Source organism: Euwallacea fornicatus, chromosome 3 (genome assembly GCF_040115645.1).
Source record: "Euwallacea fornicatus isolate EFF26 chromosome 3, ASM4011564v1, whole genome shotgun sequence".
In the NCBI taxonomy this organism is placed as follows: Eukaryota; Metazoa; Arthropoda; class Insecta; order Coleoptera; family Curculionidae; genus Euwallacea; species Euwallacea fornicatus.
Genome location: NC_089543.1, coordinates 5,904,722 through 5,928,286, shown reverse-complemented (window position 1 = coordinate 5,928,286; position 23,565 = coordinate 5,904,722). Strand labels below are relative to the sequence as shown.

At 34.9% G+C, this 23,565-nt stretch overlaps 2 protein-coding genes and 10 non-coding genes across 14 annotated transcripts; 7 read left to right on the top strand and 5 right to left on the bottom strand.

Annotated features, from left to right (window-relative positions):
* Nucleotides 1-963: 963 nt before the first annotated feature.
* On the bottom strand, nt 964-3,867 carry LOC136350450 (solute carrier family 25 member 32). Of its 3 annotated transcripts, none has more exons than XM_066302143.1 (6): nt 3,582-3,866; nt 3,359-3,534; nt 3,063-3,213; nt 2,657-2,915; nt 2,458-2,571; nt 964-1,716 (listed from the first exon to the last, which is right to left on the bottom strand). In XM_066302143.1, exons 2-6 carry the CDS (start codon nt 3,498-3,500, stop codon nt 1,465-1,467), a joined length of 918 nt encoding a protein of 305 aa, XP_066158240.1. In that variant the 5' UTR covers nt 3,501-3,534; nt 3,582-3,866; the 3' UTR covers nt 964-1,464. The 3 variants fall into 3 exon arrangements, with proteins under 3 accessions (XP_066158240.1, XP_066158241.1, XP_066158239.1); XM_066302144.1 differs by having other exon boundaries at nt 3,359-3,528; XM_066302142.1 differs by having other exon boundaries at nt 3,359-3,867.
* Nucleotides 3,868-4,350: 483 nt separating this feature from the next.
* On the bottom strand, nt 4,351-4,512 carry LOC136350799 (U1 spliceosomal RNA). The gene has a single exon (XR_010734212.1). It is a non-coding gene; the product is annotated as a U1 spliceosomal RNA (small nuclear RNA).
* Nucleotides 4,513-5,202: 690 nt separating this feature from the next.
* LOC136350794 (small nucleolar RNA U3) lies at nt 5,203-5,417 on the bottom strand. Its single transcript, XR_010734207.1, has one exon. It is a non-coding gene; the product is annotated as a small nucleolar RNA U3 (small nucleolar RNA).
* A 1,629-nt stretch (nt 5,418-7,046) lies between these two features.
* On the top strand, nt 7,047-7,237 carry LOC136350800 (U2 spliceosomal RNA). The gene has a single exon (XR_010734213.1). It is a non-coding gene; the product is annotated as a U2 spliceosomal RNA (small nuclear RNA).
* Nucleotides 7,238-8,054: 817 nt separating this feature from the next.
* On the bottom strand, nt 8,055-8,216 carry LOC136350798 (U1 spliceosomal RNA). The gene has a single exon (XR_010734211.1). It is a non-coding gene; the product is annotated as a U1 spliceosomal RNA (small nuclear RNA).
* A 3,350-nt stretch (nt 8,217-11,566) lies between these two features.
* Nucleotides 11,567-11,780, bottom strand: LOC136350793 (small nucleolar RNA U3). Its single transcript, XR_010734206.1, has one exon. It is a non-coding gene; the product is annotated as a small nucleolar RNA U3 (small nucleolar RNA).
* Nucleotides 11,781-13,245: 1,465 nt separating this feature from the next.
* LOC136350795 (U4 spliceosomal RNA) lies at nt 13,246-13,386 on the top strand. Its single transcript, XR_010734208.1, has one exon. It is a non-coding gene; the product is annotated as a U4 spliceosomal RNA (small nuclear RNA).
* Nucleotides 13,387-14,141: 755 nt separating this feature from the next.
* LOC136350796 (U5 spliceosomal RNA) lies at nt 14,142-14,259 on the top strand. Its single transcript, XR_010734209.1, has one exon. It is a non-coding gene; the product is annotated as a U5 spliceosomal RNA (small nuclear RNA).
* A 2,791-nt stretch (nt 14,260-17,050) lies between these two features.
* LOC136350797 (U5 spliceosomal RNA) lies at nt 17,051-17,169 on the top strand. The gene has a single exon (XR_010734210.1). It is a non-coding gene; the product is annotated as a U5 spliceosomal RNA (small nuclear RNA).
* A 1,378-nt stretch (nt 17,170-18,547) lies between these two features.
* LOC136350801 (small nucleolar RNA U3) lies at nt 18,548-18,761 on the top strand. The gene has a single exon (XR_010734214.1). It is a non-coding gene; the product is annotated as a small nucleolar RNA U3 (small nucleolar RNA).
* Nucleotides 18,762-19,841: 1,080 nt separating this feature from the next.
* Plekhm1 (Pleckstrin homology and RUN domain containing M1) lies at nt 19,842-23,358 on the top strand. Its single transcript, XM_066302152.1, has 8 exons — nt 19,842-20,441; nt 20,542-20,926; nt 20,990-21,853; nt 21,998-22,161; nt 22,243-22,411; nt 22,540-22,722; nt 22,792-22,962; nt 23,023-23,358. Exons 2-8 carry the CDS (start codon nt 20,606-20,608, stop codon nt 23,143-23,145), a joined length of 1,995 nt encoding a protein of 664 aa, XP_066158249.1. The 5' UTR covers nt 19,842-20,441; nt 20,542-20,605; the 3' UTR covers nt 23,146-23,358.
* LOC136350792 (U1 spliceosomal RNA) lies at nt 19,853-20,014 on the top strand. Its single transcript, XR_010734205.1, has one exon. It is a non-coding gene; the product is annotated as a U1 spliceosomal RNA (small nuclear RNA).
* Nucleotides 23,359-23,565: the final 207 nt, after the last annotated feature.

Here is a 23,565-nt window from a genome sequence, read left to right as displayed (position 1 = left end):
TAATATAAGTGTAGTAGAAATGAAGATGTGGTACAAGCCTTTATGTTTAGCAGGCAGAAGGTCACACGTATAGTATTTGTTGTCTTTGCAGTCCAAATTCCACTCATAACACATAATTCCTTTACTGAAAAGCAGCTAAACATGAAAGAACAAGCCCCCTTGTATAATACAACGTAGACAGCTATTTTCGTCTCGAAATACCTACCGTCTATTATTTAAGGGTTTCCATGAAGTTTGCCTTCAGATAAGTCCTCTCTATAGCAAAAAGCCCTTCTGGCGGAATACGGCAAAATGCATCTTTGCATTGGAAATAAAAGAGGAATCTCAATCGAATCTCTCATTTTTAAGTACTTATACCGTTTGTTATGTGAAATATTACGATCCGTGAAGCTTTAACTTGGTTTTAAGTTGGAAATTGAGAGAATAGGAAAATTTGGGTAAAATCAGTATTCAAAAATTTGACAACTTTCATGTGTTTAGTTCAGGATTTCCAAGACCATTTTACTATGTGTTTAATCGTCTTTAGATTCTCACTTAGCACATAAGCAAATAGATATAAACATATGGATGAACAATGCTCACATTACGGTCAGCATCTAACTACATTTATTATTTTTTTATTATTTCCATATGTATAACAGGAATCTTTGAGAAATGTTTAATTTCTACTAATTTGTCTATTTTTCGACTAATTCAATAGTAAATTGTTATACCAAAAGTAAAACTATGCATTTTTGTGCCGAGCTCAACGATTTTCTAGACAATAAGGCGAAGCAAACGAAAAACCTTTTAACTACGATTAACATGTAATGTTTTTTTATAAGTGAATTATCAATGAACCTCATCGATACTTGAAAGAAGTTGCGAATCTAGTGAGAGGCCTAAAACGAGGCGTTAGATACTTTAAAACTCCCCTTCTTCCAAAATCAGCAACCAAGTTAGGAATAAATAAAAGATCAAATACGCAATTTAAATTATATTAAAAAAATTCAGACATTAGGATGTGATTCTTCAATCTAATATTAAGTAAATACAGATATTTTATTATATTTATGTTTTATCGGTGAATTCGGACCGACGGTCACTGGGTCCGGGACCCAATGCAGACCTGCAACAGTTATTGATTTGATGACAAGGAAATATTAAAATTCGTCACCTTTATCTTAATATCATATCAAATGCTAACACAAAATCACAGTATATCTTTGCAATTATATATAATTAAAACTGCCAAATACAATTCCCTTGAGTTGAGAATTCAATGACAGCTCCTAGAGATAATTTTCTAATAATAAATTAAATATTATTACTGAATTTAATAAACTAAACTGATTATTGCGGAGATTCCTATATAGGTACATAGCGAAAGTCAAAACTATTAAACACTTTAGAAGAAAAAGTAAGGGAAAGAACTTTAAGTCAACGATATCTTTTAACTAAAATAAATATATAAATTAAATTGAACTAATTCGTGAATTTTTCATAAACTAACATGACTAGACATATATTGGGAGTGACGTGTAATAGATATGGCGCTAATCCCTTGTAGAATCCTTTAGGTCCTTCATATTTCCAAGTCTTTTGTACACAATCCCAAGTTCCTTTGTAATGGTGATGTTGATCTTGCAAACGAGTTCTCAAAACTTGATATGGATAAGTCGAGGCGGCGGCAATCAGTTTACTTATGGCTGCAAATCCTAGATATTCTCCAGTAGCCTAAAAAATAAAACGCAGTTACAATTTTTGAGGAAAAGCAATTGTTGCGCATAGTAATACTCAGTTTCTGAAAAACAAATAGCAGACTTATAGAACCCCACGGTCTTAAAAAATGGTAAATATAAGCAATCGCTTTTCTTCACACCAATAAATTTCTATCCGCAGAAATATCCATGGAATCGTCAGACTTAGCGGATTCCAATGCTAAACGAAATTTGGTTAATAATTTGAAGCCAGCTTGAGAAAGAAAGGCGCGTCCGGATGTGAACTAAATAATGAGGTCATACTGCCTTTATAGTAGATAGTAACTAAACCCCTGTGAATTTAAAGACGATTACGACTTTGTAGGAAGAAAGTCTGAGAGTAATGTATGTATAGCGTGCCGAATATGAAGATTAGGTGCATATTTGTAATCGTAATCCCTTGTTTGTTTTATGTTGCATTTAACACTACATCGTTATGAATAAATAAACCTTTGTAGTTTCCTATGCAAGTCCAATACCAGAAATAAATCCAAAGAAAAATGTGGTTACATTTGTCTTTATTTCAAGGTCTTTTTTTGTGGAGATTTGCCTCTTTGGCGACTTATTAGTAATTAAAGCAAAGGAGCTGCGCGTAATTCCAATGTATATTTTTGGTAAAAGTTATATTGGGTCAAAAAGAGCAGAAACCTATTCATTTTACTATGCAATCAAGAAAATAGAACTGTATTTGTATTCAGATAATTAAATTTTGACTTACTAATTTATTATCATAAGGCAACATCCTAGATCTATTATAAAACGACTTCATTTCTTCATAAGTCATGAACTGAATAGCTCCATGCACTACTCCAAACATTCCAGGAACAAAACCCTACAAATAGCACATGAAGAAACTCCAAATCCCCTACTTATATTCATGTTTCTGTTGTGGCATACACCAAGCAGGACAGACTGACCCTATAAAGCCCTCTAATTCCTTCGGTCTGATAAATTTTCACTAGGGCATCTGCCATCCCATTGTACCAAACAGCGGTATCTGAAGAAACAGCACCACTGATTCCATACTGCAGACATAAGCGAGTTTTTACAACCCATATTGGATTTGTCACCAATAAAGTTAATACTCCTGCCTCAGCAGCTGCCAACATGTGCCATTTGGGGCCTAAGGGACAGTGACTGTCCCCTTTTTGAATCCAATTTTTAATGGAGTTGTAACTAAAAAGAGATTTCAAAGCTTTGATAAGCTAGTTAAGGTTAGTAATATAAGGAGGAAGAGACTTTGTTGCGGCTTTTCTCCTAATTTGGTATTATTAAAAATATTACATGTAACATTATCAATCAAACAAGCAATACAATACTTACAAGAGAAAGTAGAAACCCCAAGCACTACCTGAACCCCACACATTGGGAGCCACTCCTCTATATAAACCTTTGAACCCTTCTTGCCTCACTACAGTGTAAAAGGCGCTGGATAAACTGGTGTATTGTGGAACTGTGGTTCTCCCATCACTAACTGAAAATAGAGAGAATATTCTAGATTTAGGGGAAACATTACTGCAAACTGGTTCACAAACTGGTGTATACTGCTGTACCTATTGGTATAAGTATTTGGACGTATAACAAAAAATGCTATAGATATTTAAGTAATGCAGACTCACCAGAAAAACGAATTTTCATAAGATCTAAGGGATGTAAAATCAGAGTTGATATAGCTCCTCCCGATATCCCAGCAAGGAGATGCTGATATTTAACATGACTGAGAATAGACAGGTTACCATTACCATTCGAGTGGTTCTTCATACTTGTTGCAGAATTTGTCAGCTGTTGACTGGAACTATTGTTTGATTCAATATGGAATGGTACATCAACATTGTCTTTTACTTTCACTACTGTAGACATGCAACCCGTGTTTTGATGATTCTTGGTGGATTCCAAGCTAAAGGTTATGTAATTTTGATAATAAGTGCACCATTCTGAACAAACGCATATTGCAGTTAACTCGGCAGCTTCATAGAAATTATCTTACGACGACTTAAATTTGATTTATCTTTGAGCAGAATTTGGGGATACTAAACCCTAAACTAATTCTTTTTTGAATCATTGTCCGGAACAAAGCTGGGAACTAACCCAAAAACTGAATCATCTAGAAACGTAATCATTTCACTCCAAAGTTCCATATTCCACCACCGCAAAATATCAAAATATATTCCTGTCTTTTTCTATGCAAGGCAAGCACGATTAAGAAAGAGCGCGTGAACTCACAACAGGGTCTGACTTGTACTTTATCACTGAAACGAATCAGATTGGTTGTAAATGTTTTCCAATATGACAGATTTCAAATGTCAATTAATATTCTGCCAACACGTGTAATGTATCAACCTGCTGAAGGATATGAACACTACTTTTGAACGTATGCAAAGAATTTCATGTGATACTTTGACTAAAAATTCAAGGTGGTAGTTAAAACTGCTCTCCTTCAGAATCTTTTCATCCTAAGGCAACTATTCTAGTTCTTTCCACCCTAGAAAAAGGTTAAATAATGGAAAGGAAAAAAATGGGAATGATTTAATAGCATTATCTTGTTCGAAGTTTGTCCGAATTGGGAACATCACAGCGATACACGATACGAATATTTTTCAATTGAATTTATCCGGGACAGCGCGTACGCAGTCCCGACTACCAAAAATTACGCGCCCGAGTTATCCGCATTAGGGATAATCGCAGGGGTCAGCCCAACCGTGGTGCAATGGGAGGGCCTCACCCTGGGGGAACCGCCTTGTTGATCACGGTAACCCCTACGCCAGGTAAGTATGCTTAAAGCTGCACAGTCCAATTCATGTCTATCCGCCTCTGTTTTTTTTTGGAGCACTATCTTACAACACTGCCATCTGTTGGAGGGTTTTCAAGTTTCGATATAGCTCAACTTTAAGTTCGGCCAGTCAACTGTTTTTTGTTAACTCAATATTTTTTTTTATTATGACTAAAAATTTATATTCGATATATCATTTGCTTTTATAACATCTCAATTCTGTACGTAAATAATTTTGTGGACAAAATTTCGCGAATGTATGGAATTTTGCAGACAGAATCAATACAATTGTCATTTTATTGTAATGTTAACCGAATAAAATTCCTACTAAAAAATCAGCCTTTCAAATACCCATACAGCTAAGGTTCTTACAGTACACGGATATTTTCACAAATCCATCTGCAATGCAAATAAAGGACGGAATGGGAGAATTAATCTTCACAAAAAAAATGAGGACGAAATCACGAAAATCACCGATTATTTAACTCCTAAAGTAAAATGTCGATTATCAAACACCCTCAATATTTTTAATTTTCTTTATAATTTAAATATTGCATTAGTATAAAAACCCAATTTCGTTAATATTGTGAAGATTCACAGTATAGATCAAATCACAGCCAAAGCCAAATATTTAAATTCCCAAAAAAAAAACAAGAAATCTCGAAAACAGGGATTACGTTGAATCCCTTGTCAACCACTCAGACTGTCTCGTCTCCATTAACCAACGCAAGCGAAGGTCGAACGATCATCGAGGCCCACAGATTCGCCTAAAAAAAAGGCATATCGGAGGCATTTCTCACGCTCAGGAAACGAGACTATGTCTCATCCTCATGGTTGCGATAACTCTACTAAAGAGTAGAGAGTATGCGAAGATATACTACAGAAATGATCCTGTGAAGTATGATCTTAAACTTCACTAGCAAAACCGACAGTGTGTATCTCTTGCTCTTTTGACCGTCAGGCAACTATGTCTACCAGTGACATCTTTCGACCTACTGAGCACTAATACACTTCGGTTATTACGTGTTGGAGAAAATTCCTATATGCCTTCACTAAATTTATTAAATGTTTATATCTAATAACACAAAAATAATTACAACTCTATTTTTCTTTATCCAAATACTCTTGAGAGGTAAATTGCTTCTGCGATCTCATCGAGGCAAAAATGATTTCGAATTTTCCCTGCAATATGAAGTATGAAATGAAAATGATCTGCATACGTATACATACGTACACACATATTTCAAAGTTTGGGATTGAGAACGTGGAAAAATTAGTTAAGAAAAAATTGGCACAAAACGTGAGCTTTCAGATTGTTAAAATATATAAAGGCTAAAGGTGGGTAGGTTTGTCCAAAAATAAAGTCCTAACTCTAATTTATATTAAATCAGGGCCAGGGCTAAAATCAAATGTCTACCATTATAAGAATTCTTGGCAATGCATGTCGATTTAGATTTTCGAACACAGCTTATAAATTAACAGTGCCCGGTTTCCAAAGATAGGTACATTAGCTTTGGAGGGGTACATGTCTCATATGATAAGCTGAAAATATTTGAATCAAAAGTTCTATGGAAGTCGAACACGATATACTTGTTAACAGGTCCATGACATAATTAATTCACCGTAAATTTTAAAAACGTGCTTATGAATAACCGCAGATATTTAGGAATTATATATTACATGCTTAGGTAATAAAATTATTAAAAAATCATAAAAAATCTTTTGTTCGGAAAGATTCTGTCGTTACGTTAGCATAGGAAATTTGAGCCATTTTTGTAACTGGGTGTGTATAGCACAACCTTTATCAAGTTCCATGTACATGTACATACCTTTATCAAATATCTTCCCATTTTCATGGTTATTGCCATAATTTGGTATGTTTTAATTTACTAAAATCTGACCAGTTTTTGTCTTAAAAGTGTGATATTTATATTACATTTCATAGAAAATCTCATTCCCATGTACAGATCTTCTAGGATTTGTGCGTGACAGAATTAGAATTGTATAACAATTTCATTCTCCATACGATCAAGAAACGTATTTTTTCTCCATAAATAACCTATGGAAATAAACCGATTCTATTCTAAGTACATATTTACATATTTCACAGATAATGTTAATGTACATCTTACACTATAACATATTCATTTAATTTTACGTAATTCATATCGCCTTAAAAAATGATGAATGCAGAGACAATCAATACAGAAATGTACATGAATCAGCAGTTGAAAATAAATGTTTCATTATTTCTTAATGCTTAATGCATTTACCTCAGTAAATCTCTGCATAATTATTATGGAATATCAAGAACTACATTGAGAAATAATTTATTTTCCCTTGCAAATATATTTACATATGTATAGAGATTGACGAGAACGAATGCGCACGTGGAATGCATAGATTGGTACAGGATAGGCACTTGGGCGAACTCCACTAGGTGGAGCCACCCGTACTGAGTCTTTGTGCCGTCACATTACGTTGAAGCTCCTTTAGTAAATTTGAAATTGAAATGTTCGAACTTTCGCTGGTTCTGTATCGCTTCTCGGCCTTTTGGCTAAGATCAAAGTGTAGTATCTGTTCTTATCAGCTTAATATCTGATACGCCCCGCATGCGGGGCCAGTATATTAAACTGATTTTTGGAAATTGACGGAGGTTAGGGGCTTGCTCCACCTCTGTCACGGGTTGGCCCAGTATTGCAGTACCGCTGGGATCGGCCCATTTAAATCAATTGAAAAAAAAACTGGCTAGACTTCACTAGAAGTTTCTCTAAGCTGGCGCTTTGGCGGTACCTGAGCCGATTTTACATTGCGGTGTTCACCTAGCTGCCAGCATTTCCCTGAAAGAATTCTAAACCACCCAGGTAGGCGTGACATATATTTCATCCAAGGCAAAACGGGCATCGATATTGTAATCACTCCGATTTAAATTCCTCATAACACTATCCCAATGCATTTACCATTCTGAAATTATAACCGGTCGGACCTGCAAATTCTTTCAAGCGTTGGTTAATCCGCTCGTTATACCCATATAAGGATAGCACAGTTAAACGACCTACATTCTTGACATTTAGGTTGCTAAAGGCGACTATTCGTTAAAACCCAGGTTTGCTTTAAACGAATTTCAAGTGTAAAAACGTTAATATTAGGAAAAACTTGGGAAGACGAATAAATCATGGACTAATACAAAAAAATAGCCCCTCAACACCGATTACGAGATATTTCAGAAATATAAAGCAGTAGTATTCAGAAATTCGGAAAAAAACGATTTACTAATTTTGTAACATCGCACATCACTGTCCAAAAATACAAAATCCGTGTTAATACTGATTTGATTACTGAATTTAAGAAAACATTGAATCTTGAGCACCACTTACGTAAAGTGAAAACGACCAAAAATGCTAAGTGGTGGTAGTTAGAATTATCCCCCCACTTTTCTCTGAAGGCAACAGCAAAACTGGAAAGCAAATTAAATGGGAATCACTTCTTTATATAGAAGATCGGGGATTGGGAAACGATACGAATATCTTTTTAATTGAATTTATCCGGGACAGCGCGTACGCAGTCCCGACTACCAAAAATTACGCGCCCGAGTTATCCGCATTAGGGATAATCGCAGGGGTCAGCCCAACCGTGGTGCAATGGGAGGGCCTCACCCTGGGGGAACCGCCTTATTGATCACGGTAACCCCTACGCCAGGTAAGTATGCTTAAAACCGTTCAATCCCATTCATGTCTATCCGCTTCGATCTTTGTTCGAAGTATTATATTACAACACTGCCATCTGCTGGTAGGTTTTGTGGTTTTGTTATTACATCAATTTTAGTGCGAAGTTCGAAGCCCCACACGAAGCTCTTACTGGATAAGTCCCGCACCAGCTAGAAATATGGGCTTCCAATGTATTACTGAGATTTTTCTCCGGGGAGCATCTTTTAAAAAAATTAAATGCTCAGCTTTGACAATATTGGTCCGACATGCTTCTTTTGTAGGCTCAATTTTTAAGTTGCTCGAATTTCTGTACTTTGGTATGTCTCATTTTGTGGTTACAATTCTTTACATACATTTTTTTTATAATTACTATATAAAATTGGCCAAATAAAATTCCTATTAAAGAAGCGGCCTTGCAAATACACCGTTTATAATTTAAGTGATCCAACACTTCTTAAGGTTTAGTTTTTTTTTTTTAATTATCAATTTATACGACGCAACTAAATTATTAGAATAGGGCTATGGATAAGCGGCATCCAAAATTTCTTTAAATTCACAAAAAAAGTGAGAATGAAATCTGAGACCCATAAGGAATTAACCCCTTAAGATTAACCACTATATATATATACAGTAGCACAAAAAAGTCTCCGTACGGTTAGTTATCACACAAACTTATGGAGTTTTAGAGGCAACATAAATAGTTTATCAACAAAATATATAACAATCTACAACAAGGAACATTCCTTAGTCCATTAACAATGATAATCAAGAAGTTAGTCAAAGAAATTCCAATTTTAGACGAACTTTTCTTAATATTGGACATATTCTTGCACAAAAAAGTCTCCGTACGATTCAAAGATGTACGCAATAAACTTTTTTGTTGCTAAGGAACGCCGATAAATAAAAATTCCTATGTGGTTAGCTTCGCAATAATATGTATCAGTTACTAAAAACATCTCAAAGAGTACATCATGAATTCAAAAAATCGTGAAATTGATGCCGATTTGAGGCAGTTAATCATTAAATTGTATTGTGAGGGCCATTCAATGGCTAAAGTAGCAAACATGGTAAAGAGATCTAAGTCAATGGTACAATATACAATTGAGCGCTATGGAAAACATGGTATGGTAAAAACAAGACCAAGAACTGGACGCCCAAAGACTCTGAAAGCGCAAGAGGAACGATATATTGTGCGTCACATTAAGAAAAATCCAAAAGTAACCGCCACGCAAATCAATAAAAATTTAAAAAAAGACTTAAACCTAAATTGTAGTGACGAAACGGTTCGAAATGTTCTAAGACGCAACGGTTAGAAAGCCAGATCCATCCGCAAAAAGCCCTTTATTTCGAAAGCGAACAGGCTAAAACGGTTGAAATATACTAAAGAGCATTTAAATAAGGACCAGGACTTCTGGAACAACATAATTTTTAGCGACGAGAGCAAATTTAACATTCATGGATTGAATGGCAAAGGAAAAGTGTGGAGAAAACCGAATACTGAGTTTGAAATTAAAAATTTATCTGCAACGGTCAAACATGGAGGCGGAAGCGTTATGGTTTGGGGTTGCATGTCGGCAGCAGGAATAGGCAATCTGTGTTTTGTTGACGAAATAATGGACAGTAAAGCGTATGTGAACATTTTAAAAACAAATCTTAAAGCTAGTGCGGAAAAGTTGGGCCTTAGTAGATCTTTTATTTTTATGCAAGACAATGATCCAAAACATACCTCGCGTCTAGCAAAAGAATGGCTGTTATATAACGTAAAGAGTATTCTAAATCACCCACCCCAATCGCCTAATCTAAATCCGATTGAGCATCTGTGGGAACACTTGGAGCAAAAAATAAGATCATATACAATTACTAATAAAAATGACTTAAAAGAAGCATTATTAAAAGAATGGTCCAAAATACCGCCTAATGTAACATCAAATTTAGTTAATTCTATAAATCGACGATTACATGCAGTGTTAAAGTCTAAAGGAAACCCCACAAAATATTAAACATTTATTGTTCCAATAATTCAATTAAATTTAGTTAATATTAGTTTAGTCATATGAAATCGTACGGAGACTTTTTTGTGCAAGAATATGTCCAATATTAAGAAAAGTTCGTCTAAAATTGGAATTTCTTTGACTAACTTCTTAATTATCATTGTTAATGGACTAAGGAATGTTCCTTGTTGTAGATTGTTATATATTTTGTTGATAAACTATTTGTGTTGCCTCTAAAACTCCATAAGTTTGTGTGATAACTAACCGTACGGAGACTTTTTTGTGCCACTGTATATGTCGAATCATCAATAGGAAGGTTTTCCATAATGATATTATATAACACTTAATAGCAATAGAAAAAGGGCAAAACTAACGAATTCGCTACCACACGAGCGCTTCTCGTCACTTTCCAATCTAATCTGCCTGTCCCTTTTTGGTTTCTGGTTTCACAGATCTCGCGAATCCTTCAAATACGAAGAATAAGGTGCCTGCTAGTTCCGTTTCCCACGAAGGCTCGCACACATGGCTTCTCGATTTCGCCCTTGGTGGTAGCGACCTCGTTTTGTGCTTTTCCTTAAAGTGGCCCTGTCAGCCTGCCCTTCGTCATATTATCAGCTCGTAATGTTACACTTAAGGACTAATAAATCTCCGACATATATCTGAGCATTCTTTGTCCACGTTGAAACAATTAATCAATTATCCGAAAATATCATGGTGTTCTGGCTCTAAATTCCTCCCAAGATAAGTGCGAGAAAATGGTAAAGGGGCTGTCATGAATCTCTTCGCATTTCTTGTTTATGTTAAGACCATTAATTGGCATTATCTGAAAGTGGTACAGGCTTTTGGTACCAAACTCTTCCCCAGATTAGCGTGGGAAGAGAGGGTTGTTTATAAATTCCTTTCGCGTAGGTGAGAATGACGTTTCGGGGTTTGGTACCCGTGGGAAAAAGGGTGGACAGCCCTTCCATTTTATCGGTTCTCAAAAAAGAGGGGATGTATTCTGTGTATGGATACCGGGTGGTATCGCGATTCCATTTTTGGTTCACGGAGAATAAAGAAGTGCTCTGGAAATTTTGTTTTTCTCTCCGCCCTTGAACCTCAAATCTTACATATATGTCAGGAAGCCATTTTTCATGATCCCTTATTTATGTGCATAAATAATTTAGCACAAATATCGAAAAATTTAGAATTTTACAGAAACTGGAACATTACGAGATCAAATAAAATTAGTAATAAAATCGCTTCAAAAAGCGTATATTGGTCCATCGGTTTTAAAATAGTGTACTTCAATCTCATTCTATTCGTATACATACGCACTGAAAGAAAAAGCCAAACCTTTTTTTTAATTCCCACAAAAAAACCACTCAGACTGTCTCGTCTCCATTAACCAACGCAAGCGAAGGTCGAACGATCATCGAGGCCTACAGATTCGCCTAAAAAAAGGCATATCGGAGGCATTTCTCACGCTCAGGAAACGAGACTATGTCTCATCCTCATGGTTGCGATAACTCTACTAAAGAGTAGAGAGTATGCGAAGATATACTACAGAAATGATCCTGTGAAGTATGATCTTAAATTTTCTCAGCAAAAGCGACAGTGTGTATCGCTTGCTTTTCTGACCATCAGGCGACTATGTCTGCTAGCGACATCTGTTTGCGTATTAGGTATTAAGTATATTTCCGTTCAGCTAATCGTCGGGTTCGATAACCAAGGAGGGCATACAAATAATACTGGTTTATTGTTAACATATTGAAAATTTTAGTATCCGAACATTTTGATTATACCAAAAATGTGTTGTTCATTATACTTTTTTTGATTTTTGATGTTAATTAATATTAAATATATTTTTGCATTATTAGTAAGCAAAAACTAACATTAAACATACCAAAGTCCCAGTAAGCCAAATCCAAAAAAAGGGTTTGTTTATATTATTATTATACACAAAACAAGATTGTGCGAATATTTTAAGGAGTCACTGTATGTATATTACTTTAAGTCGTCGCTGTCTATAAACATGTGGATAACTCTTCAACCAGTAAATATTTTATCTTGTTCAAACGACATGACGTCTTATATTCAAATATTAATTAATTAAATAATTTTAAAAAACCAAATATTTGGGTGGGAAATATATGTCATTAATGTGGTGTTATTTAGTTATAATAGTTGAAGATTTTACTTACTGAAACGTAAGACAAGGATCATTTATGGAAAAAACAGCAAATTTCTTGACTCTATGGCGAATCTAATGTGTCATATATTTGTAATTAAGAAGTTATCGTGTCCGACATCCTAAGAACTTTTTATAGAAAATAATGTTTTAGTTTATCTTTATTATAGAAATTTCTAACTAATGAACTTAATAACTGCTGCACAAACATCTCCGATTGTAAACTTGGCTCATAAACTGTGAAACCTACTTTAATATTTAAAACATTAAAACTGCAAGACAAAAGTATCCTATTATGAAATAATTATTATAATATATAAAAATTACACAGGAAAAAAATTAATAACTCGCAGTAGATAAAATATTAAATACAATAAATGATTTGATATTTGCCTGATATATGTACATATGTATGCCACAAAACGAATTTCCCACCAAGACTTCGATTATATTGTTCCTTTGAAACTCGTTTTTTACCTCCCTCCATACATTATGTTGAAATCCCTCTGACTCATATTTAAAAAATACCTTGCATGTATATGCTTTTTTAGTAATTTATTTTTCATATACATACGATTGAGTCATATTAAAAAAAAATTGCTTTATGACGAATTTAGATAAAATCAAAAAGAAATCTTTACACCGCATCATTCAAATTCTAGAACGTATCCATATAGATGTTGATTCTAAGGACAAAACTTAACTGATTATTAAAATACGCTTCTCTTCAATGTCTTGAATGTTACATATCGACCCGACTTTCGCCATTCAGTTCACTTCTATCATCATAGAGCGCGCCACCTACTCGTCGATGCTTAGGTTTAGAAATGACGGAAATTCAACATACGCATTCGGAAACTATGTCGTCAGCTTTGCGCAGTGGCATTATCGTAACCAATGAGGTCTATCCGAGGTGCGATTATTGCTAGTTGAAAACTTTAACCAATACCCCGCCATGTGCACGTGAAAGACCGTGCGCTAAGGCAATTTTTGTAGGCCTCTACTGAGGCCGTCTATAAGAATGAAAAATAATGAGCTTTACAACAGTGGTAGAATGTAATTTGAGTTTAAAAACTTTATAACCTACATACTTCGACGTAAAAGTATTTCAGTAAACAAAATTATCTATTTGTGCTCAACGTTTAGTCACTTCCATAAATAAGACGCCCTTACTATTTATGAATAAACATTCATATTTACTGCGGCTATGGCACATTTGAACCAAATTTAAACCTTGTTCGGTCAATATTGTGAACCAAAAAACTAATTTACACCAATTTAAAACTAGTTAGATTACATAGAACAATCATTACAATATAATAATTTCCAGCTATTCAATGTAATGCTAGTTGCGAATTCAGCCTGATTTTTGTTGTTCTTGACAAACATTTCTGATGCACAATTGAGACGCAATGTTGCCAAATCAACATTTCAATTTTCAGATCGTCTTATATATTCAGTTAGGGAGGTATTGTGTCGATATATATGGGCCTAAATTTAGATCTACATATTTCAATCTATTACCTATATTTAAATATGATCTGTGATCTCGACTAAATGCTGTTAAGGCAGCTCCATTTTATTTGCGCACTACATGTGGCATACACTCTCTCGCTCATATATATTTTTGTGAAGTTGGCATCGTTGCGAAGAATTTTGAGTGTAGAAACTAATCACCGAGCGCAAAAGATGGAGCCACTTGTAGCCTGTCCCATTCTGAATAAGGACTTCGAATTTGATATACGCCAGTCAGCAGCACATTCGGTACCCTGGATTCTCTTCAAAGCGAATAAATCTTTCGCCTTTTACTAAAGATTTCCGTGGAGAGGATCAACATAAATGGGTCTTTTATAATTTTTCTTAGCCCGGCTTTAGCTGGGCGGCTGATCTAATTGAAAAATAGTTGATAGGTTTTTGAGGTTAAAATTAAGATGCGGGGCCCTCAGTTGCCATCATTTGTCATAATAAATTTAAATGGCCTTACGTCCATTCAAAAATTTCCATTGCGCTTCATCCCTTATAGCTGGGTGCTGTTACGGAAATGGTCAGTTTAAATTAAAATTCTCCCATTGCGTGCGCGTTGATAGAAAATCGATTAATAAACCCAACACCGCTTGAACAAACTTTCAAGCTGGAAGTTATCAATGGCTTGTCCCTAATTTAAAGCATTTCAGTAATTGCTATTTGCTTAAAAATGTAAATTCAACGCTATCATGGTCGTAGACCATTGAGACCACGATAACCGAAAGGGGCCCAAACTAAATAAGTTTCGAAGAGTTGGTTGACACTACATGGGATTCAAGGAACGCTCAAATAGAATCAAAAACTATCAAGGGCTGAATTTGGCTGGTTGAAGCGTATAACACATAGAGTCGGTACCAAAAACAGAATACTGAACTCAAAAACTATTTCTTGACAAAAAGTTAAATATATTTTTTTTATGCCTTGAATCACCAAAAATATTTATTTTCAAATATTTAACAAAAATTTACAATCAATAAAATGATAACCTATCAATGACTCACAAATATTGGGACGATTTCGTTAGATATCCTTAGAATGACTCAATGCTTGATATTGATATATTCTCCGATGTCCAATTTTACATCTTGGTTTTAATGGGCGTCGTAGTGTGAAAGGCAAATGAGGCGTTGAAAATGAATTTACATTCAACTTTCAAGTATGGTAGAGGCTCTGTTATGAGTTGGAGATGTGTATCAAATGAGGAAGTTGGAAAATTGATATTCATAGAAAAAACAATGCACAAAATGTGTTCTCAATATTTTAAAACAAAATCTTAGATGCAGTGCTGAAAATATCAAAAATTGTAAAGATGTTCAAATTCTATCAAGAGAATGAACCCATACAACGCTCGAATTGTACAAGGATGGCTACTTTATAATTGTCCTGAGGTCTTCGAAACCCCTGCCCAGTTCCCAAACCTTAACCCCATTGAGAATGTATGGCATTTTCTTAAAATGTAAATAAGTCATCCAATTACTAATAAGGACACTAAAGCCAGTAATGCAAAAATTGAATAAATTGAACAATTTTCTTCAAAATTATTTTTTTAATGCCAAAGTAGTGTTGAGGCAAATGGTGGCCATATTAAATAAAAATGTTCCTGTAGAAGTATAGGAACTGAATCGTCTCAATATTTTTGGATCATTAAAATGTTACCATTTTGAATAATTTTTTATTATATATTTTCGTTAAATATTTTGAAGCTTCTACTTTAAGTTTATTGGCGATTGAATAGAAAAAAATATCACTAACAGATATCTGATTTTGTGATTATCGTAATATTTTTGGTACTGACTACATATTCACCAGATACATCACATTCTTCACTAATAGCACAAAATAAATCACTTCATTCTGTGAAGCACTTTAAATTCTAACAAGCTAAATGGAAATGTTACAAACGATTGGGGCGTTCTATTTAAACACTACCCTTTTATCAACGTATGACAATCATCCAGAAACAATTTGATCAAAACGTTTGGAAAGGGCTATTCAGCATCTTCATCTATTCTTGTACCATCGAAACTGTCAGTAAAGTGGAACTTCCTCAAGAACTTACTCCAACCAGAGCACATTACGATTCAAATTGTGCTGGCAATTCTAGCAAGTTTAAAATTTATTACAATATTGCTGAAAGGTTAGGATGGCCCACTTAAAATCCTTAATACTTTTCCTATTTTCATTTTCATTTCATTGAACATTCATTTTCCATATCTAGTTCAATAGAAAGGTCATATTCTCATGACTCCAAGCGATATAAAAATCATGTATTTACATTGCTGTGAACCTAGTCGCACAATTAGCATTAATACTGAAATGCAGTTAATTTACATTTATGAGTTTTCTTAATATTTCTATTTTATAATTTTTACTTTTTCCAATTTATAAATTTACATGTTATAGTTAAAGCAAATTTGGAAGGTGAAGCCACTGGGAAAAAACTGAGGGGCCTCAAGCCCCATACCAACAGACCTTCATCTTCGTTGTCTATTAGAGCTTTTTGTTTCAATTCTTACATAGATGCTTGGAAGCTCCTGGATCATTTTGCACAAATGCTTTTTAAATCTGCTCCTGACTGCCGCACCGACAGCATATAATTCTTATGTTTGGTAATGCAGTGACTATTTCAACGTTTTATTTATTCATAGAACAATAGTGAAGTGTTAATAGGAAATTGGACTAGTCAAATATACATATATACAACTTTCACGTTCCTTTTAACGTTTTTGGCAAAACTACATTAAATTCTTAAATATTGCTAACAGAAAATGCAATTTCTCCTGAATCTCATACTTCATTGTTAATTTTGAGGTTATTGTTTACCTGTGGAGCTCACAATCATTATCTCAATTTCAACGTTGCTAAATTTATCAGAATCATGGGTTCATAAAATTCCTTTTAAAATGAATAGAGTAAATCAAATAAGCACAACTACCACTTCATTATGGTACCAAGTTAGCCAGACCAAATGCATCTAATTTTATTTGGGCATTAAATGTACGTCTATACACATACGCGAGTTGACATCATCGCAAACCATTTTTAGGTAGTATAAGTCACAAATAGGGCAAGAGATGGAGCCACTTGTTACCAGTTACTTCCTATACAAAAAGATTGAATTTGAACTGCATTAGCATTCGAAATGTTCGTCACCCTGGACTCTCTTCAAAGCGAATAAATCTTTCGCCTTTTACTAAAGATTTCCGTGGAGAGGGTCAACATAAATGGGTCTTTTATAATTTTTCTTTAGGCCAGCTTCGGCTGGTCGTTTTATTCAATTTAAAAATAGATGGTAGTTCGGCGTAGTTAATCGACATCGGCTTGCTGCTAATTTTGACCGTTGTAGTTTCGTATGATTATCATAGCTAACCTACCGAATGCATTTAGTGAAATTTAAGCACTTCGCAAAAATGCATACAAAAATTTAATACCTCGTCGCTTGGAAACATTTTCATTAATGTAATTACGGTTCTAGACAATTATGCGCATCGGACGTGATGTAATGCGCATTTCTTTCGATATACAGAAGTTACATCACGATTTTTTCGAGTCAAAAATTCCTACAAATAGGAAAAAAAAGGAAATCGGAAAAACCACTTAGAATAATTTGCACGTGCACCTGCTCAATTTCATTATTTTTTTTCCATCGATATCGCCTATTTCTGTTGGTATAAAAATAATTTGACATTGTGAAGAGAATTAAGTGCTGGTACAAGAGAAAACATTTTAGAAGTCAGGGAAAACCTTATCGGCAAATTCGCTGATTACCTTGACATAAAATCATTCGCGCTTGGCCTCTGCAAATATATTAGCTGATAACAGAAAATGAGAGCAAATTAAATTTGGTTCAATGGTAGTAAAAATCGAGAGGAATTAGTTTCGAACATGAAGCTGTGTTTCTTACCATGGGGTGAGCATGCTCGAAAAGGCAACTTAAATGCGATAAGTTACATCAACATACTCAGCAGTAACTTAAGTGCTGTCAAAATGGGCATTAAAAATTATGTTCCAACAGGACAATGATCGGAAACATACTGCATGGAAAACCAAGTGACATATATAATTCAGGTAGATGCATACACCATACTCTAAACATTAATACAATTGAAAACTTACGGCACTATCTGGACCAAAGGATAAAGGAACAATTTCAGGACGCGATTAACTTAAATACCAACTTAGGAATAGAAAACGATTGCAATTGTATACAAATTTGTCTATGCCAACACAATTGCAAACGATTATCGATGAAAATAGACCTTTTTCTAAATATTAACGCTTTGTAAGCCTTAAAAATTCAAACCAGTTGCAATATGCAAATACCTTATTTCAAGCGTTTTCGTCCAATTTTGCAGAACTTGCCAATTATATTTAATATACTTTTAAATAAAATCATGGAAATACTTTTTTTGGCCACTGTATATGAGAAATTTTCTTTTAATAGGGCTTCAAATTTGCCGAAATTGTTTTATGCTAAAGGCAATTCACGTGGACCAAGCATTCTAAGCGTTGAACTTGTGTACGTACGAAGCGTGACTTGAATTGTAATTAGTAGCTAATAAGCAAACAGATGTCGCTAGCAGACATAGTCGCCTGATGGTCAGAAAAGCAAGCGATACACACTGTCGCTTTTGCTGAGAAAATTTAAGATCATACTTCACAGGATCATTTCTGTAGTATATCTTCGCATACTCTCTACTCTTTAGTAGAGTTATCGCAACCATGAGGATGAGACATAGTCTCGTTTCCTGAGCGTGAGAAATGCCTCCGATATGCCTTTTTTTAGGCGAATCTGTAGGCCTCGATGATCGTTCGACCTTCGCTTGCGTTGGTTAATGGAGACGAGACAGTCTGAGTGGTTTTTTTGTGGGAATTAAAAAAGGGGTCTTTTTCTTTCAGTGCGTATGTATACGAATAGACAACGTTCAGAGATTGAAGTATTCACTAGCCATTAACGATGACGTTTAGGCGTTAAAAGGAATTTGGTGGTTCAGGAAATAAATATGGTTCTATACCAAACACAGGATCAGGTATTTACGTGACTTGGAGAGGGGAACAACCTCGGAGTTCGTGCTGCCAGCTTGTGGTTTTCAGCCACTAAAATCCCCTTTATGTTCAGAGGATATCGAGCACGTGCTCAATTTACTCGATCGCGCTTAGGTCTTCCCAGTCAAACGGTACTGCCGTTCTGCTGTTATCGGTTTTGGCCTTGCGTACCTATTACGGAATTTTGTTTTTCCGAGGACTGGCTTTGTTGCCCCGTTGACTGGGGTTTTATTGCCTTTTTAATGTCCTATTGGAATCCCCCCCAATGATTTTAGATTCCATTTCGCTTTTTTTGGAAATTGAAAAAGAATTTTAAGTGCCCTTCGCCTAACCAGCCTTCAATAACTTCGTTATCGGCTGTATTTTTAGTGGTTTGTAAATAAATACCTGTTGAGGTTCAGTTTTCGCAATTACATGGACAACCACGAATCGGTTGCATATTTTTTTATATCATGCATAATCAAAATTATAAAAAAATAGAAATTATATAACGTTGGGTAATCTTAAAAACAAAAGGTAACGCCAGAGAATAAAATCGACATTCCTAGTAAAAAAATATTAAATAGCGAATATCCAAACGTTTTATATCGAGGTTGATAAACCAGGGAGTCAGAAAATATAAGCCATAGGAGTGTATTTCTGTTTTTGAAACGATTTCGTTACTAATTTTATTTGGCCCCACAATAAAACGTATCCAGTTTCTGTAAAATTCTAATCGTTTTCCAGAAATTCTTGAGCTAAATCATTTATGCACATAAATGAAATGGCATATAAATTGAGCGAATAATTCTGTAGTATTGGACGTATTAAAGCCTAAAAATACCAACAGATGGCAGTGTTGAAAAAGATTGCTTCGAAAAAAAACAGAAGCGGATAGACATGAATTGGACTGTGCAGCTTTAAGCATACTTACCTGGCGTAGGGGTTACCGTGATCAATAAGGCGGTTCCCCCAGGGTGAGGCCCTCCCATTGCACCACGGTTGGGCTGACCCCTGCGATTATCCCTAATGCGGATAACTCGGGCGCGTAATTTTTGGTAGTCGGGACTGCGTACGCGCTGTCCCGGATAAAGTAATTGAAATATAACTTTGTGGTGTGGTATGAGTTTGTCATAAAATTGCGTACATTCGCAATGCCAATTTTACATGGTCTATTCTCTACTTGTTTACATTATATTCACTTATCCGCAAATGTTCGACCTTTACTCCACTCGATTTGCTGACCTAGAGAAACACCCGTCCAATTGTCAGCTGTCTGAGTTTGGTGACATTGTGTCAGCTCTTTTGTTTTCCTTGGGGTACTTTGTTAGTTTTAAATCTAGTGGTGAATGGTACCGAGGTAGTCGAACCTCGATGGTTCCAACTTACGGAGTGAATCAAAAAAATAGTTATTGGGTACGAAATAGTAAAAGTATTTTCAACGAAAATGAATTCAAACTGGAAGGTACCATTATGTAGGTACTAGGTCAGGTTAAAACAAAATAGGAAATTCGGGTAAGCTTTGGTTTAATTTTAAATTGTAAATATTGGTGCTCTACATGGAGATTAATAGTTATATTACATCTACATTGAGCCATATAATCTTAATTTGCAGGCATTACTATCTAGTATTTACCCACTTGTCATAAAACCTTATGTGAAAGATTCGAATTAAAACTATGAATAAGTTCTTGAAAGGGGTCCAGTCACCCAGTAAGAAAGACCAGATGATTAAAGAAGCTGTGACCACAAGTCTTTCAAACACAATAAAAGAGATCCAGTATGCAGCTATTGAAGCAAAAAAGATAAATAGAGTAACTGATATGACTGAGTCTGCCAATGAGTTGAGCTCTATTATTGAGGCCATCTTTTTGCATGGTTTGAGAGACTCTATGTCCCACAGGTTTCGAAAAGCACTTGGTGGAGTACAGGAAAAGCCTCAGCTTCCAGATTTTTGGGCTCCCTTACTCATCATATCTCACAGACAAATAATTGATCAGGTAATTATTAAATTTGCATTAACTTGTGTAAGGGTCAATTTTGGTTAAATGTTTTTTCTTTAGATAGCAGATTTAACACAGATAACCACTCAAGTGGGTCAGTGTAGGGCATGGATACGTCTTACACTAAATGACTGTCTACTCTCATCTTATTTCCAAGCAATTAGACAAGATGCCTCAGCCCTCAAATCCTATTATAACTCCAATGCCTATATTCGAGACAATGAGTTAATGGAGGTAGCTCAAAAGCTTATTGAAGGTGTGGAGGCTAGCAAAAATTTTACCTTGCCCACAAATTCAAGCTTATTAAATACCTGGCAAACCCAAAGTCTTATGATGGCAGGTATTTGGTCATCAACTTTGAAAAACACTCCTTTAGCAGCATGTGATGATGTGGCCTTGATTATTGAGGAGGATGCAAAACTCGCATATCAAGAGGAAGTTTCAGACACTGCCTCGTTGTGTTCTGCTGTTTCATATAGTTCACAAAATTCAGGATTAAGGCAAGCTCTTGCCTTGACTGAGGATGAAGTTTTGAAGGTTATATTAGCCAAAGATAAAGTAGGAAGTGGATCAGAAGGACCCTGTTGTTCCCCGTCTAGTAGCTTTGATATGGAAACAAATAAGAATTGTATTGAAGATAGTATTAATCATAATATAGGCAATTCATTGAATAGAGAAGGTTGGTCTTTTGATGAAAATAATGAAGATCATGAAAATAAAGATACATTAAATGACACACCCGATGAGTTTGTTGACTCTGAACAATTGAAAGCCATGGAGAGTAGTTTCACGGCTCTTGTGGAGAGCTATAATATGGTTGGAGGTAGTTATATTAGAACGCCTGATATAAGAGGGCTATGGCAGAAATTTGAAGATAAGCGAATAGAAGGCTCAAGTAGGAGTCCATCCCTAAATCTAGATAGTGTAAGTATTTAGAGATGTCAATTGTGGCTCTTTAAAGTAAATTCACGTGGAACTGACTTTTTGCCTTATAGTAATAAGATAGTTTCATTCAAACCGTCGACATTTTGTTCTAAACTTAAACCATAAATTTTTTACCTAATTTAGGATCAACAATCAATGATAAACTCCATATCAAATGCTAGTCTTGTGAGATCAGAGTCCACATCGTTATCGGCACAAGTTTACCGGATAGCCCTTGAAAGAGGACTTGATATGCAAAATTTTGAATGCGCGGGATGTAAAAGGTCTTTGGATGGATTTAATTATTAGTAAGTTGTTACTGATTATTACCTATTTATCAATTTATACAGAAAATGAAATTAAAAATATATTGGTATCTTTAATTGCAGTATATGTTACTATACAGGGGATTATTTTTGTGCTGATTGTATGCATCCAGAAGAAATGGCGATACCAGCACGAATAGTGCATAATTGGGATTTTAAAAATTACCCTTTATCTCAAAAAAGTGCAAGCTATTTGAACGAGATTAAGGATTACCCTGTGATCGATTTCAAAGTAAGCAATGACGAGAACGTGATATTCATTTTAGGAGGCTTAAGGCTTTGCCATTTCTCTTTCATTTATCATAATTAATCCAGTTTTAATGCGTTATATGGACATCTTAATTTTTATTTCAATTTCAGATAGTAAATCCATATATTTATGCAGTAACAGAGGAAATGGCGGAGCTGCAAGTTTTACGAAACCAGCTTAATTTTTTAAGGGCATATTTATATACCTGTAGAGAACCAGTTATTGAACAGTTGCAGAAACAAATGTGGCCCCGAGAATATATGTATGAGCACATTCATCAATATTCAATATCGGTAAGTTGACTAATTGGTAAAAACTAGTCACAATTGTAAAGTGTATAGTTCACTATTCGTGTTTTTCAGGATCTACATGATATTCGTAACAACCTTTTAGCCTCACAATTACGGAAAGTAGTGAAGTTTGGCAAAGACCATGTTTTTGGTTGCTGGCTCTGCAGTCAAAAGGGTTTTGTTTGCGAAATATGTAAAAATCCAAAAGCATTATTTCCCTTTGACGTTGAAAATGTGTTTAGGGTAACTACTATTTCGTCCCTTGATATTTCAGCATTTTGAACAAAATAAAAACATTTTTAGTGTGAAGTTTGCAATGCTGTCTATCATAAGAGTTGTCTCAATTCAACTCAACCCTGTCGCAAATGCGAAAGGAGAAAAAGACGGGAAGAACTCCCTCTCGACAGTGCTATATGTCCTAAATAAGATGTTGGACGAACCTGTACTTTTATCTAAACGCTTACCTACCTTTATTTGTTAATTGTTTTTATATAAGTTAATGATTTTAGTTCATTGGAAGAAATGCGTTTTATTAAAAGTTTAATACGATGAAGGTTTTACAATGAATTAATATTCTTTATTCACATGTTGACAATTTTTTGTGTAACCTAGAAAGAAATATATTTTTAACATTTTGAAGTGGAGATTTTATTCAGCAAAGGAAATTAGTGCGGATCCAACGAAGCTCTTTAAAGGGCACACAGAAAATGAAACTGACACATTTTCACTATAGTTTTTTGCCAAATTGACCAATAACAGTGTGGAGAATTAGGGAATTACGAGTAAATCCTATTAACCGACAACTTTGCTACAATTCCTTGGTTAGTCTAAATTTCTCTTCGTATT